This window comes from Mobula hypostoma, chromosome 1 (assembly GCF_963921235.1).
Source record: "Mobula hypostoma chromosome 1, sMobHyp1.1, whole genome shotgun sequence".
Lineage (NCBI taxonomy): Eukaryota > Metazoa > Chordata > Chondrichthyes > Myliobatiformes > Myliobatidae > Mobula > Mobula hypostoma.
Genome location: NC_086097.1, coordinates 217,602,300 through 217,620,247, shown reverse-complemented (window position 1 = coordinate 217,620,247; position 17,948 = coordinate 217,602,300). Strand labels below are relative to the sequence as shown.

General features: G+C 41.6%; 1 protein-coding gene across 1 annotated transcript in view; it reads right to left on the bottom strand.

Moving 5' to 3' along the window:
* mcmdc2 (minichromosome maintenance domain containing 2) overlaps positions 1 to 17,948 on the bottom strand; it is a 67,471-nt gene that overhangs the window by 28,382 nt on the left and 21,141 nt on the right. Inside the window, exon 7 of the mRNA XM_063053499.1 lies at positions 247 to 375. Within this exon, the coding sequence (XP_062909569.1) occupies positions 247 to 375 (129 nt within the window). The remainder of the gene's footprint in view (positions 1 to 246; positions 376 to 17,948) is intronic.

The window sequence follows — 17,948 nt, the reverse complement described above, 5'->3', positions numbered from 1 at the left end:
GGTACAGTCGACGTTTCAGGCCGAGACCCTTCGTCCTGGTCTGCAGTATGCTCTTAACCACAACTGAAATTAGTTTACTTGGACTGCATTCCATTGAAAGGAATGCATTCGGGATTCAGTCACACCATGTCAACTAAACTTTAAAATATTATTTTGTTAATAGAATATATTTCACATTGCCTTATTCTAATGTAATTAATGATTAAGATATTTTCCTTACATATTACGAATTAACAGAAATTTTACCATTTGGTAACCAGGGCTGTATGTTGTTTGCCTCCATGCATAAAGCCAGCTGTGAGCCACTGTATACATGAGTTGGAATTCCTGTTACATAGTATCTATCACCCATCTTCATTCTATTGGGGAGTTCATCTTTAACAAAAAATATACATTTCAATATTATTTTACATATTACACATGGTTTATATCAAACATGGTGAAGTCAAAGGACACATTTCATAAGACAAATTTTAGCACTTTTTGTCTATCTAAATTGGATGAATTTCTTACGCAACTGCTATCCAAGTTGCCAGACAAAGTAATCAACGACGGCAAGCATGTTTATTAAATTTTGGGAATAAAAATAATCCCCTCTAAATCACACAAATAACATCACATTTCCTCCACTGTAAGTGGAAACGTCTTCAGGGTACAAACTACTGTTTACTATGTCACTGTATCAGGTCCATATCAAATTCCTCCCAAATGCTGATTATTCATTAATATGTAGTGAAAACAATATAATTTTGTACAAGAATCATTGCCACAATACCCTGAGAGCTTTCTGATTGTGAGCTCACTCTCCTTTAACAATGGGCTTTTCACACTATGTTAACACAACCAAAAGAGGATTCATGGTAACAAAACTGAATTATGACATGCACCCATGAAGTTAATGTTCTAGACTGGCCACAAAATGATTCACCATCAGCAAACCTTAGGTTGTTGATCCTGAAAAATCATATTTTTATCCACAAACATTCACTTTTAGTAAATCACTATCATCAAGAATGAGAAACAGTTCTTTAAATTCTATAATTACTATAGAAAGTGACTATTTCTGGGCATAAAATTAACAAAAGCAACATTTTCAGTTGTTGTTTTGTAGAAGCTTCCACAAGTATTGCGTAAAAGACTGTATTTTGGACCACTAACTGCATTTCACCAATGTCTGCAAATACGAACCACTCAAAGTAATCAAAGGAAAAATTTCATGTTCTACCAGACCAAGGGTATTTAATATTTCTGAGTATTGAGAAGTATCTTGCATTAACACTTTCAGTCACTTGAATTGTCACTGAGACTGAAAGCTGAGTCCTCAGCAATTTTGTTTCAAAGATTAACAAGCATAGCCAATGTATCAAACTCTTTACTGTCTCTTAAAATTAGAACTATTTATGTACTGCCATTTGAAAAAGTGAGCCCACAAACTTTTCAACAGCAGAAAGAATCTTGATTCATTTATACTGAAACCAGGTGTACACAGATAACACATTATGTGACTGACACATTCAAACTTTCCAGAATTAGTTTTGTACTTGTAAGACAATCCCACCCCACTCCCCTATATATATTCAAACATTTTTTACATACAGTATACCATTAACTTTATGAGCCAGGTTTAAAGAGCTATTATGTAGGGGCAACTTCCAGCGTATGTTCTATCTATGTACGAACACAAGCAATTGGTGTTCCAAAGTAACGCAACCCACTTCCACTGGTGCTTCAGAAACCTTGCTCTCAAGTAAGAAGTAATGATGAGGTCATTGTGCCTGTTCCATTTTTATTCATTTTTGTGCAGGGAGGAGGGATTTAGGGGTTGATCATTGTGCTGCCGTTCTTTTCTTTCTTGGTTTCATGGCTATCTGGAGAAGAATAATTTCAGGGTTGTATTCTTTGATAATAAATTACCTTTGGACCTTTTGAACAGACAAGGAACAAGAACCTATTGCTGACTTGGAGAATTTGCCCTCTTGCAGAACATTTATCTTGGATGTTTAAGTCATCCGAACATCAATATTCTATCCTGAGTATTTCATGATGACTTTGGATTCTTGAGGCCTATACTATTATTGATGTGCAGGTAAACATTTCTTTTCACTTGATGGCAAGAAGATAAAAAGTATCTAATTAAGTATAAAATTGTCTAATTACACATTAAAAAATTGGTGGGTTTATTTTTATTGAGATTTTATGTTATTGAGTGTCACCAGTACTAATCAACACGCTTCCAACCCTGGGCCTCTGTACCTCTGCCGGTAACTGGATCCTTGACTTCCTCATCAGGAGACCACAGTCATTTTGGGTTAGAAATAACATCTCATTGACAATCAGCAGCAGTGTATCTCAAGGATGCGTGCTTAGCCCACTGCTGTGCTCTCTCTACACCCATGACAGTGCTGCAAGACACAGCTCAAACGCTATCTATAAATTTGCTGGTGACTTAACTGTTGTTGGCAGAATCTCAGATGGTGATGTGGAGGATCACAGGTGTGAGATAGATCAGCTGGTTGAGTGATATTGCAACAACAATCTTGCACTCAACATCAGTAACACCAAGGAATTGATTGTTGACTTCAGGAAGAGGAATTGAATGGAAAACACACCAGTACTCATCAAAGGATCAACGGTGGAAAGGCTGAGCAGTTTTAAGTTCCTGGGTGACAATATCTCTGAAGATCTATCCTGGACCCAACATATATTGACAATTACAAAGGCATGACAGCAGCTATATTTCATTAGAAGTTTGAGGGTGTTGGGCATGTCATAGAATCACAGAAAAGTGACAGCACAGAAACAGGCAATTTGTTCCATTTAGTCCATGCCAAACCATTTAAACTGCCTACTTCCATCGACCTGCAGTGGGACCATAGCCTTCCATACGCCTACCATCCATGTGCATATACAACCTCTTAAATGTTAAAATTGAGCTTGCAAGCACCACTTGTGCTGACAGCTCATTCTACACTCTTATGACTCTCTGAGTGAAGAAGTTTCTCCTCATGTTCCCCTTAAACTTTTCACCTTCACCCTTACCCAAGTTCCTCTGGTTGTAGTCCCACCCAATCTCAGTGGAAAAAGCCTCTTCGCATTTGCCCTATCTATACCACTCATAATTTTATATCTCTATCAAATCTCCTTTCAATCTTCTGTATTCCACAGAATATAGTCCTAACCTTCTCAATTTTTCCTGATAACTCAGATCTTCCAGACCCAACAAATTGTTTGTAAAATTTCTCCGCACTCTCTGAAATTTATTTCCATCTTTCCCGTAGGTTGGTGACCAAAACTGCACACAATACTCCAAATTAGGCCTCAACAATATCTTATACAACTTCAACGTAACATCCCATCTCCTGTACTCCGTACTTAGATTTATGAAGGCCAATGTGCCAAAAGCTTTCTTTACAATCTTAAGTACCTGTAATGCCACTTTCGACAAATTTACGGACCTGTATTCCCAGATCCCTTTGTTCTTCCACACTCCTCAATGTCCTACCGTTCACCATGTAAAACCTACCCTGGATGGTCCTACCAACATGCAAGACCTCACACTTCTCTGCATTAAATTCCAAATGCCATTTTTCAGCCTATTTTTCCAGCTGGTCCAGATTCTACTGCAAACCATGACAGCCTTCCCAGCTGTCCACTACACCCCCAATCGTGGTGTCCTTTGCAAAATTGTTGATCCAGTTAACCACATTATCATCCAGATCATTGAAATAGATGACAAATAATGAACCCAGCACCGAACCCTGCAGCACACCACTTGTCAAAGGCTTCCAATCAGAAAACCAACTATCTACTACTACTCTCTGGCTTCTCTCTCAAAGCCAATGTCAAATCCAATTTACTACTTCATCTTGAATGCTAAGTGACTGAAATTTCTTGACCAACCTCCCATGCAGTACTGGGTCAAATGTCTTACTAAAGTCCACGTAGACAACATCCATTGCCTCACCTTCATCAACTTTCCTGGTAACTTTCTTGAAAAACCATACGATTGGTTAGACATGACTTACCATGCTGACTATCCTTATGTCTATCCAAATATCTGGTCCCTTAGAATACCTTCCAGTAACTTTCCCACAACTGATATCAGGCTCACCGGCCTATAATTTCCTGGTTTATTTAAAGCCTTTCTTGAACAGCTGAACAACATTGGCTGTTTTCCAATCCTCTAATATCTCAAATGATGCTAAGGATGATTTAAATACTTCTGCTAGAGCCCTGGCAATTCCTGCACTTGCTTCCTGCAGGGTCCAATGGAACATCTTGTCAGCCCTGGGGATTTATTCACCCTAATTTGCCTCAGGACAGCAAACGCCACCTCCTCTGTATTTTGTATAGGGTCCATGAAGTTGATGCTGCTGTGCCTCACTTCTATATGAGTCCATTTCCTGAGTAAATACAGATACAAAATATTTATTTAATATCTCCCCCAATCTCCTTTGGCTCTACACGTGGGTTACCTTTCTGATCTTCCAGAGGACCAATTTTGACCCTTGCAATTTATTTGCTCTTAATATATCTGTAGAAGCCCTTGGAATTATCCTTCACCGTGTCTGTACAGCAACCTCATACCTTCTTTTAGCCCTCCTGATTTATTTCTTAAGTGTTCGCTTGCATTACTTATACTCCATAAGCGCCCTACTTGTTCCTACCTGCCTATACCTGCTATGCACCTCTTTTTTCTTCCTAACCAGGGCCTTAATATCTATTGTAAACCAAGGTTACTTACACCTGCTATCCTTACCTTTCATTCTGACAGGCACATACAAGCTTTGTACTCATAAAATTGCACTTTTGAAGGCCTCACTCTTAGTATACTTTTGCCAGAAAATAGCCTGTTCCAATCCACACTGCCAGATAATTTCTGATTGGCCTTTCTCCAACTTAGAATCTCATGCTGTGGACAAGACCTATCTTTTTGCATATTTACTTTGAAACTAGTGGCATTGTGATCACTAGAGGCAAAGTGTTCCCTTACACAAACTTCTGTCACTTGCCCTGTCTCATTCCCTAATAGCAGATCAACTATCACACACTCTCTCATCAGGACTTCTATGTACTGATTAAGGAAACTCTCCTGAACATATTTGACAAATTCTTATCCCATGTAGTCCTTTTACAGTACAGGAGTCCCAGTCCATAAGGTAATGGTTACAGCTATATAAGAAACACACATAAAAGTTGCTGGTGAACGCAGCAGGCCAGGCAGCATCTGTAGGAAGCGGTACAGTGGATATTTCGGGCCAGGACCCTTTGTGAGTCCTGACGAAGGGTCTCGGCCCGAAACGTCAACTGTACCTCTTCCTAGAGATGCTGCCTGGCCTGCTGCGTTCACCAGCAACTTTTATGTGCGTTGCTTGAAACTCCAGCATCTGCAGATTTCCTCATGTTTACAGCTATATAAGACCTTGGTCAGACACCACTTGGAGTACTGTGTTCAGTTATGGTCTCCTCACTAAAGGAAGGATGTGGATATTATAGAGAGAGTGCAGAGGTGATTTACAAGGATGTTGCCTGGATTGGAGGGCGTACCTTATGAGAATAGGTTGAGTGAACTTAGCCTTTTTTCCTTGGAGCAATAGAGGATGAGAGGTGACCTGATAGAGGTGTATAAGATGATGAGAGACATTGATCGTGTGATAGTCAGAGGCTTCTTCCCAGGACCGAAATGGCTAACACAAGTGGGCACAGTTTTAGGGTGCTTGGAAGTAGGTACAGAGGAGATGTCAGGGGTAAGTTTTTCACACAGAGAGTGGTGGGTGCGTGGGATGCACTGTCAGCGGCAGTGGTGGAAGAGGATACAATAGTCTTTTAAGAGCCTCTTAGATAGGTACATGGAGCTTAGAAAAATAGAGGGCTCTGTGCTAGGGAAATTCTAGGCAGTTTCTAGAGCAGGTTACATGGTCAGCACAACATTGTGGGCCAAAGGGCCTGTAATGTGCTGTAGATTTCTATGTTCTATGTAATATGTGGAAAGTTAAAATCACCTACTATCACAACATTATATTTCCTGTAACATTCTGTAATCTCCCTGAAAATTTGCTCCTCCAAGTCCTTTGGACTGTTGGGTGGTCTGTAATATTGCCCCATCAATGTGGTCAAACCTTTCTTATTTTTCATTTCCGCCCATAACACCTCACGAGACAAGTTCTCCAGTCTCTGCTGACTGAGTATTGCCATGATTTTTTCCCTGACTAGTCATGCCATCACTCCTCCTTTAATCCCTCCTGCTCTGCCACATCTAAAATGGAATATTGAGCTGCCTCGCCTGTCGCACTAATGGCTACAATATCATAGTTCCAGGTGTTGATCCATGCACTGAGCTCATCTACCTTTTACGATATTGTTACATTGAAATATACACAGCTCAATACATTCGTCACCCTATGCTCAACCTTTTGGTTCCTAACCTTGTGTGAGGTCTTAACGACATCTGTCTCCCCACCTCTCCACTAACTGTTTTGGCACTGTGGTTCCCATCTCCCTGCAATTCTAGTTTAAGCCCCACTGTGCAGCATCAGCAACCTTCCCACTAGGATATTAGTCCCCTTCCAGCTCAGGGTCAAACCATCTCTTCTGTATCACCAAAGACTCCAGCAAATTTCTACAGAGGTACTGTGGACAGTATTCTAACCAACTGCATTACCATCTGGTGTGGAGGAGCCACCGCACAGGATCAAAAAAAGCTGCAGAAAATTGCAAACTCAGCAGCTCCATCATGGGCACTAGTTTCTCCAGCATCAAGGACATTTTCAAAAGACAATGCCTCAAAAGAGCTACCATCAAGGAAGCATAGGAGCTTGAAGATACACACACAAAATGTTTTAAAAACCTTCTTCCCCTCCACCATCAGATTTCTGAACAGACAACAAATAACCCATTAGCACCACCTATTATTTGTTGCTTTCTTTTTGAACTACTTATTTAATTTACTGTATATATAAAGTGGATTTCAGTTAATTGGGATGTACATTTTGTCCCAATTAAAGGGCTGCCCCAATTAACCAGTTTCACAGAAATAGAGCCATCAGGACTGTCACTGATTCTGCTGATTGAGCCTCCAGATAGCTATGGATCAAGAGGTATGAGCGTGGACCAATACTGCTGAGATACAAGCCAGGGCCTGCTCAGCCCTGGCTGGGTCGTCTGGGCAAATGTGCCTGATGTTGAAAGACCCAAAAGAAAAATGATGATCCCAGGTCACATCACTGGGGATGTATTCTAGCACATCCTAGGATGTATCTCAGCATTAAAAGGCATAAAAAAGACAAAGTACCATTTAACTGAGTAACAAATTATGTATTTAAATGAAACGCAGAACAAATTATAAGACTACCGATGCCTCTACAGTAGTATAAAACTGTGTATTATTTCCTGATAGTTATTGACAGAGGAATTCATCCAGTGTATGCTAGATGTATGGGATCTCCCAGGAGGGGTTGCATCTCTGGTGAAGGGGCTTGCTGTGTCTGTTCTGGGGCAGCTTACTCACCTTTGGTCCCCACAGGACACTCACTTCTCACCTGTAGCTCCAAGTAGCTGTTAGCATGGAATAGCGGCCACACCTTGGTATACCGCTTTAAGCGGGTTAAACCAGGTGAGGTTAGCTGCAAGCCTCATTCATGGCTGAAGAATTGGAGCATCAGAATCAGAATCAGGTTTATTATCACTGCCATGTGACGTGAAATTTGTTAACGATACGACCGACAAGTGAAAATGTAAGTGGACTCCATCTACTGAATAAATACTTCATAGAGTCTACCAAGGGAACGGAATTGGCTTTATAAAGATCCTTATTTTTTTTTAGTGATTATAACACCTAAATATCTAACAGAATCTGTGACTTTGAAAGGAGTATTATCATATATAGAGACAGATTCATTTCAAGGAAACAATTCACTTTTACTAAAATTTATTTTATATCCTGAAAAATCTCCAAATTCATTGAATAACTTTAGCAAGGCAGGAATAGATTCTTTGGGATTAGATATATAAACCAATAAATCGTCAGCGTAAAGAGAAATCTTATGAATGGTCTCATTCACAAAGATCCCATGAATATTTTTAGCTTCACGAAGAGCAATAGCAAGGGGTTCTAATATTAAATTAAATAACTAAGGACTTAATGGACAACCTTGTCTTGTCCCCCGTGAAAGCTGAAAAAAAGGAGACCCCCTTTTTATTTAACCACGTTATTGGGAGTTGCTTTACCTATATAATTAGCTAAAGTTACTCATTTAAACATATACCCTGTGATTAAGCATTCTTTACAAATTTGGCTCCGGTTCCACAATTTTTTTAATCTTAAAAAATTTAAACGTTGTAGTTTAATTTATCGAAATTACTTTTTTAAGCCTTCTTTCAGTGATCCAATGTTTCTACTTTGGAAAAATAAAGGTATTAATTCTTTTTTGAATTTATTTAAAGAAGATAGATTGATGTCTTTTGAACAATTAGTTGATAAATATTCTCTTTCATACTCACACTTTTTACAATACCTTCAAGTTAGACATTCCTTACAAAAATATTTAAGTAATTTTCCTTATATATTGGAGGCTGACCTGTTAGATACTATTATGAGTATGAACCTTTCGACAAAGGGTTCTATTGGAAGAACTTATAATTTATTATTACAATAGGATAAGCATCCTTTATTTAAAATTAAACAAGATTGGGAAAAGGAACTCAATTTGACTTTTATGATGTTGGATTGGACGCGGATTCTGAAGCTGGTTAACTCTTCTTTGATCCGTGCTAGTCATTCACTGATTCAATTTAAAATTGTACATCATTACCATTTGACAAAGGAGAGACTGTCTAAAATATTTCCTAATGGTGATAGTTATTGTGATAGATGTAAAACTGAGACAGCTACACTGACACACATGTTTTGGTCTTGTTCTATACTGGAACAGTTCCGGAAGTCAGTTTATTCGACAATTTCTAAAGCACTTAAAATTAATTTACAACCTAACAACTTAACTGTGCTTTTTGGAATTCCTCAAAATATCCATGGTATCTCTGTGTCTGACCAACATGTTATTGCTTTTGTTACATTGATAGCTAGGAGAGCCATTTTGTTGAAGTGGAAGGATACAGCAGCTCCCACTTTGTCACAATGGTTCTCTCAAGTGATGCTATGTCTTAGTTTGGAGAAAATTAGATGTCGAACCTTTGAACCTTTATTTGATTTTGAGAAAAGATGGGGTTCATTTGCTCGTTATTATCATTTGAGTTAATTGATAGATTTCCTCCATGATCTAATTGTAAATTTTTGGGTTTTTTTCTTGCTGGTGGTTTGATGTTTATCTTTAGAAGCTTTTTGTATGACACATGGCTCCAGGTTGTACACCTAATGGGTTTTCCCCCCACTTTTTCTACTTAGTAGGTTTTTTTTATTATCACCAAAATTTTTCAGTCCTTAAAATAATGTTTTTTTTTCCTTGAGACATTGTAAGTGTTGTTTACTTCGATGTACTCATGTTATTTTTGAATAATATAATAATAACAATAAAAAGATTTGAAAGAGAAATCAGATGGCAGAGGGGAAGAAGCTGTTCCTGAATGGCTGAGTGTTTGTCTTCAGGCTTCTGTACCTCCTACCTGATGGTAATAGAAAAGCGCATGCCCTGGGTGCTGGAGGGCCTTAATAATGGACGCTGCCTTTCTGAGACACCACTCCCTAAAGATGTTCAGGGTCTTAGGCTATTACCCAAGATGCAGCTGACTAGATTTACAACCTTCTGCAGCTTCTTTCAGTCCTGTGCAGTAGCTCCTCCATACCAGACAGCGATGCAGCCTCCCCACAGTACAACTATGCATGGGGCAGGGATTCATATTTCTGGATAATTGGGATCTCTCTGGAGTTGGTGAGACCTGTACAAAAGAGATGGGTTGCACTTGAATCCGAGGGGGACCAATATTCTTGTGGGCAGGTTTACTAGAGCTGTTGGGAGTGGTTTAAACTAATATGGCAGAGGGATGGGAACCAGTATGATCGAGCTGAGGAGGGGTCAGCAGGTGTACAAGTAGATGATGGTTGTAACATGAATGTAAGGAAGGACAAGCTAATAAGTGGGTACAAGTGCAGACAGAGGTAAGAGCTAAATTGCACCACAGAGGAAAAATTCAAAAGGGCAAAGAATGCAGGACTGAAGGTGCTATATTTAAAATGTGAGTAGCATTCAGAATTAGGTAGACGAACTCATGGCGCAATTAGAGATTGGTCGGTATGATGTTGTGAGCATTATTGAGTCATGGCTGAAAGAAGGCCATAGTTGGGAACTTCAAAAGCATATACTTTGTATCAAAAGGATAGGCAGAAAGGCATAGGTGGTGGGGTGGCTCTGTTGGTACAAGAAGGAATTACATCTTTAGAAAGAGGTGACATAGGGTCAGAGAATGTTGCATCTTTGCGGGTGGAGTTAAGAAACTGCAAGGGTAAAAAAAATCATTATGGGAATCATATATAGTAGCCAAGTAGTAGCCAAGATGTGGGGTTAAGATTGCAAAGGGAGCTGGAAAAGGCATGTAATAAGGGTAATGTCACAATTGTAATGGGAGACTTTAATATGCAAGGGGATTGGGAAAATCAGGTTGGTGTTGGATTGCAAGAGAGGGAATTTGTTTATTGCTTATGAGATGGCTTTTTAGAGCAGCTTGTGCTTGAGCCTACTCGGAAAGGTTATCTTAGATTAGGTGTTGTGTAATAACCCAAATATTATTAGGGAGCCTAACATAAAGGAACCTTGGGAGGCAGTGATCATAATATGATTAAATTCATACTGCAATTTGAGAGGGAGAAGCATAAGTCAGATGTATCAGTATTGCAATGGAATAAAGGGAGTTACAGAGGCATGAGATAGCAGCTTGCCCAGGTAGATTGGAGGAGGATACTGGTGGGGATGATGGAAGAGCGGAGAAGGCTGAAGTTTCTGGGAATAGTCCACAAGGTGCACGATAGATGTGTCCCACAGAGGAAGTAGTTCTCAAATGGCAGGGGTAGACAACCGTGGTTGAAAAAGTAAGTTAAGGACTGCATAAAAGCCAAGGAAAGGGCATATGAGGTAGCAAAAGTGAATGGGAAGTTGGATGATTGGGAAGCTTTTAAAATCCAACAAAAGGCAACTGAAGAAAGCTATAAGAAGATGAAATATGAGGGCAGACTAGCCAATAATATAAAGCAGGATACCAAAAGTTTTTTCAGTTATATAAAGAGTAAAAGGGAGGTGAGAATTGATGATATTGAACAACTGGAAAATGATGCTGATGAGGTAATAATGACGGACAAGGAAATGGCAGATGAACTTCATGGATACTTTGCATCTGTCTTTACTGTGGAAGACACTAGCAGTGTGCCAGGGGTTTGTGATTGTCAGGTAGCAGGAGTGAGTGCCATTGCTATTACAAAGGAAAAAGTGTTAGGCAAACTCAAACTCAAAGGTCTTAAGATGAATAAGTCACCTGGACCAGATGGACTGCATCCAGAGTCCTGAGAGAGGTTGCTGAAGAGATAACGTATGCATTGGTCATGATCTTTCAAGAATCACTTTATTCTGGCATGGTCCCAGAGGACTGGAAGATTGCAAATGTCACTCCACTCTTTAAAAAGGGGAGAAGGAAAAAGAAAGGAAATTATAGGCCAGTTAGTTTAACCTCAGTGTTGGAGTCTATTATTAAGGATGAGGTTTCAGGGTACTTGGAGACTAATGATAAAATAAGTCAAATGCAACATGGTTTCTGAAAAGGGAAGTGCTGCCTGACAAATCTGTTAGAGTCTTAAAGGAAGTAACAAGCAGGGAGGACAAAGGAGAGGCAGTGGATGTCATTTACTTGTATTTTCAGAATGCATTTGATAAGGCGCCACACATGAGGCTGCTTAACAAAATTCTATGACGTTACAGGAAAGACACTGGCATGGAGAGTGATATGGCTGACAGGCAGGAAGCAGTGATTGGGAATAAAAGGGGCCTTTTCCGGTTGGCTGCCAGTGATTAGTGGTGTTCCTCAGGGGTCAGCATTGGGACCACTACTTTTCACATTGTTTGTCAGTGATTTGGATAATGGAATTGCAGAAGACTTAGACAAATTGGAAGAATGGACAAAGAAGTGGCAGATGGAACACATTGTTGGGAAATTTATGATCATACATTTTAGTAAAAGGAACAATAATGCGGACTATTAACTAAATGTGGAGAAGGTTCAAACATCAGAGGTGCAGAGGGACAGGAGTTCCCATGCAAGGTGCCCAGAAGGTTAATTTACAGGTTGAGACTGTGGTAAAGAAGGCAAATGTGATGTTAGTACATAGAAATCTACAGCACATTACAGGCTGTTTGGCCCACAATGTTGTGCCGACCATGTAACCTACTCTAGTTACTGCCTAGAAATACCCTACTGTATAGCCTTCTATTTTACTAAGCTCCATATACCTATCAAAAGACCCTATTGCATCCACCTCACCACCGTTGCCGGCAGTGCATTCTGTGCACCCACCACTCTCTCTGTGAAAAACTTACCCCTGACATTCTCTCTGTACCTACTTCCAAGCACCTTAAAACTATGCTCCCTCGTGTTAACCATTTCAGCCCTGGGAAAAAGCCTCTAGCTATCCACACAGTCAATGGCTCTCATTATCTTATATACCTCTATCAGGTCACCTCTCATCCCCTGTTGCTCCAAGGAGAAAAGGTCAAGTTCACTCAAACTATTCTATTAAGGCATGCTTTCCAATCCAGGCAACATCCTTGTAGATCTCCTCTGCACTCTTTCTATAGTATCCACATCCTTCCTGTAGTGAGGTGACCAGAACTGAATACAGTACTCCAAGTGGGGTCTGACCAAGGTCTTATATACCTGTAACATTACCTCATGTCCCTTGAACTCAGTCCATGGTTGATTGATGGCAACACATCATACGCCTTCTTATCAACACTGTCAACCTGCACTGCAGCTTTGAGTGTCCTATGGACATGGACCCCAAGATCTCTCAGATCCTCAACATTGCCAAGAGTCTTACCATTAATACTATATTCTGTCTTTAAATTTGACCTACCAAAATGAACCACTTCACATTTTGGGTTGAACTCCATCTCCCACTTCTCAGCCCAGTTCTGCATCCTATCGATGTCCCGCTGTAACCTCTGACAACCCTCCAGACTATCCACAACAGCCCCAACCTTTGTGTCATCATCAAACTTACTAACCCACTCTTCTACTTCTTCATCCAGTTCAGTTATAAAAATCATAAAGAGGAGGGGTCCCAGAACAGATCCCCGTGGAACACCACTGGTCACTGACATCCATGCAGAACACGAACTATCTACAACCACCCTTTGCCTTCTGTGGGCAAGCCAATTCTGGATCCACAAAGCAAGGTCTCCTTGGATCCCATGCCTCCTTACTTTCTGAATGAGCTTGGCATGGGGAACCTTATCAAATGCCTTGCTGAAATCCATATACACTCCATCCTGTGCTCTGCCTTCATCAATGTGTTTTGTTACATCCTCAAAGAATTCAATCAGGCTTGTAAGGCACGACTTGCCCTTGACAAAGCCATACTGATTATCCCTAATCAGATTATATCTCTCCAAATGCTCATAAATCCTGCCTCTCAGGATCTTCTCCAACAACTTGCCCACCACTGAGCCCTCCCTCATTTGGAGCAATTCAGAAGGGTCAGGATAGGTACATCCCAAAGAAGTAGTAGTATTCTAAAGGCAGAAAGATGCAACTGTGGCTGAAAAGGGAAGTCAAAGCCAATATAAAAGCAAAAGATTCAAAGTACATTTATTATCAAAGAATGTATAAATTATACAACCACTGACCCAACTTCTCCTCTCTGAATGGCTCACTCCATCTACATGGATTTTGTAACACACCACCTTGGCTCATCCCACAAATTCGCCTCACCATCGCTCGCCCCCTCACTGTTTGTGGTGATAATTTAATGCATTTACCTCAGAAAACGCATTTCTTGCCATTTGACTTACCAGTGAGCTGTTGCACGTGTTAAGAGAGGGCTGAGCCTTTATAAAACACTAGTCAAGCTGCACTTGGAGTATCGTCAACAGTTTTTGGCCCCATATCTCTGAAAGGATGTCTTATCATTAGAGAGAGTCCAGAGCAGGTTCACAAGGATGATTCTAGGAATGAAGGGGTTAATATACGAAGAGTATTTGGCAGCTTTGTGCCTGTACTAACTGGAATTTCAAAGAATGCAGGGAGATCTCATTGAAACCTACAGAATGTTGAAAGGACTAGATAGGGTGGATGTGGAGAGGATGTGTTGTCTGGGTGGGGTATCCAGAACTGGAGAGCACAGCCTCAGAATTGAGGGGCGACCTTTTAGAACAGAGATAAGGAGGATGTTTTTCAGCAAGAGAGTAGTGAATCTGTACAACGCTCTGCCATAGATTGTGGTAGGTGCCAGGTCCGTGGGTATATTTAAGGCAGAAGTTGATCGTTTCCTGATCGGTCAGGGCATCAAAAGATATGGCGAGAAGGCAGGTGTATGGAGTTGAGTGGGATCTGGGGGATCAACTATGATGGAATGGCGGAGCAGACTCGATGGGCTGAATGGCCTAATTCTGCTCTCATGTCTTATGGTCTTATAATACCCAGGTGAAATTGGGACATGCCTATCTTAGCATCATGTGAAGACAGCTGTGGACTCAGCAGATAAGATCAACAGTGAGATCTAATAGCCAAGAAGGTGGTCTGCGATGCTTCGTGGAGAGCAAAGGGCTGTAGAAGGCACAGAAGTCATGGTGATCCACTGCAACCAAGGGAGAACCCAACTCATGACAAGTACTCGTACCACTGGACTTGGACTTCTGATGTCAAGAGAGTGGAACTGTCCCAGTGTAATGGATTTTCCACTTTTAAAAATCTCCCGCACAAGTTTTACTGTCATCGTCAGATACTACAGACAACCAACATGTTGCCATGTTCTTTTGATTGACTGTAAATGTTCAAAATTAGCACAGGCGTCTAGTACGTCTAGACTGTCTTTGTACAATGGTTTTGATGATTGCATCCTTCAAATAGTTTCATTTTCACACCTGGCCATTTCTGGCAACTCCATGCCTGAATGCCTGAAACCACAGTGAGCAAAACAATTCTAAATTGTGTTATTATTTATTGAACACAAACACATGCAACTGACACTAATTAAAAGTTGTTCACTCTAAGCATGGTGTAGTGTTTAATGGCCACACCAAGAGAACCCCGAATATTTTCTTGATTAGTTTCTGTTCTTTAAGGGTTGCCCCAAATTAGCGGATACACAGGTATATTAACCAATTTCCCTCGGGATCAATAAAGTATGACTATGACTATGACTATATCAATTAATATTGGCCACCATTAATCAAGGCAGCTGCTTATTTGGGACATGCCAAAACCATACCATTTTCTAGTGATTTTTGAAAGATTACTAATGCCTCTACAATCTCCTTCAGAACCCTGGGGTGTAGTCTATCTGGTCCAGGTGACTTATCTACCTTCAGACTTTTCAGTTTCCCAAGCACCTTCTCCCTAGTTATAGCAACTGCACTCACTTCTGCCCCCTGACTCTTTCGAACTTCTGGCATACAGCTAGTGTCTTCTACAATGAAGACTGATGCAAAATGCTCACACAATTTGTCCGCCATTACTATTGCTTTTCCAGTGGCATTTTCCTTGTGGTCCAGTATCTATTCTCGCCTCTCTTTTATTCTTTATATATTTGAAAAAAAGACTTTTGGTATCCTCTTTGATATTATCGGCTAGCTTACCTTCATGTTTCATCTTTTCCCCCTTCTGGCTTCTTTAGTTGCCTTCTGTTGGTTTTTTAAAAGCTTCCCAATCCTCTAACTTTCCACTAATTTTTGCTCTATTATATGCCCTCTCTTAACACGTGTAACAGCTCACTGGTAACTCAAATGGCAAGAAACGCGTTTTCTGAGGTAAAATGCATTTGCTTGTCACATACACCTGTTAGGGTGCATTCTCCAGATACCTTATAAAGTAACTGTAGCCTTCAGCCAGGAGCAGATGTCATCAGGTGGTACCCAACCTTCACAGAGTGTTTCGACCCTTAACCACGACACTCTCCAGTTGGTGGGCCGGCAGTGGTGGCCAAATCACTGCCCATCTGCTCCTGGCTTCCAGCTTCCCTCCTCTCGCCTACTCCAAATCCAACAAGAGGCTCGTTCTGCCTCTTCCCCCATCCTACGAGCTGCTTGTTTTTTGCTCCTTTCGTCCAGGCCCAGAGCTGACAACAACCGCCATGCTGATTTGGCTGGGGAACCTCTGCAGCCGATCTCCACAGGGAACCACCATGCCTGCCATCCCTTGTCTTTGCATTCCTGCACTAAGGGCTAGTACTTCAAGGCCTTTCTCCCGTGGGCCTTCCTCCCATGGCACAGTCAGCTCAACCAGAATTGACCACAGTACAATGTCTGGGCATAGGGTTGTGTGCACCACATCCGGGAACTGCAGCCTCCTTCCCACATCGACCCTCATCTCCCAGGACCTGGCCGTTAGCAGCAGATTGGGCTTTGGTTGTTTGGTTACGAAAGGCCCGGCTCCCTCTTTGATGAAAGTGATGACCATCCTCAAATCTGTGCCAGCCATTCTCTTCTTGTATCTCTCTCGCTCTAGTGTGTCAGCCAGAAGCACCTTATCATGGTGCCACCTATACCATCCTTGAGTTAGAGCTGTTTTACACCCAGACAGTATATGAGCCAGTGTCCCTTTCTGACCACAGAGCTAACAGTTCAGGTCCTCTCTCATCCCCCATGCGTACAGGTGTAATGGCGAAGGAAGGGTGTCATACACAGATTGCAAGAGGAAGGAAATACGGAAGGGCTCCAGTCTCTATAACTCTGCCCATGAGATCTTGCGCTTGGGCAGATTTCATTTTGTCCAGGCACCCTGGGACCCTTGTTCCACTGCCTTTGACATCCGCTTCTCTTCCTCAGGGATCCGTACTTCTGCCTGTACCATGTCTCGCCTGTCCCCAATGCTTGTGTTTCCCCACTGCTGGAAGTGAACTGAGCCAAGGCCTTGCCGCCTGACGTAGGGGTTGCCGATGATATCTCACATCTTCAGAGAACACACTGCCTGATCCACAGCTGCGTTGGCTGCCCACTTGCGCCCAGATCTGGTTGTAACGCCTGCTTGCTTTACCAAGTTGTCATTGGAATCTCTCAAGCTTAATAAGGCTCTGCATTTTGCCACCTTGAATTCCTCCACAACAGATGACAGGGGGAGCTGCAGTTGCCCAGATCGAATATAGAGGCCCACTGAAGAGAAGCTTGGGGGTACTCTCAACCATCTCCGCAGGTGCTTGTTGGTTTTCTTCTCGATGCTCTCTACGGCAGTCATGGGGAACTCATAAAGTGTGAAGAGCCAGAGAAACCTGGGCAGAAGGCCGTATTGGTACAACCAGGTCTTGAATTTACCGGGAAGTCCCGATTTGTCGATCTTCTTCAGCCATTCGTCTGTCCGCTTCACAGCATTGGTGACATTGGTCCCATCTGTCAGTGACACATTAAACCACTTCCCCAAGCATTTTATCGGGTTATCTTCGATGGAAGGGATGACCTCACCCTGAACTTGGAGGCTAAACTTGCTAGTAACTTTGCCCTTTCTGATCACCATACATCTGGACTTCTTGGCCTTGAAGAACATCCTCGCTCAAGTGGCTACATTGTCCAGGGTTTCCAATACCCATCTTGCTTGGACATGCGACACCGCTGTTATAGTGATGTCGTCCATGAATCCTCGTAGAGCTGGCTGAACAATGCCTGACTCCAGCCACAGGTTACATCTTCTGCTGCTGATGTTAGGAGGTTCATTCCCATAATAAATAGGATGGGGGAGATGGTGCACCCTGTTGGAATCTCCTTCTGGAGGTCCTGCCAACTAGTTGTGAAATGGGCTGATGT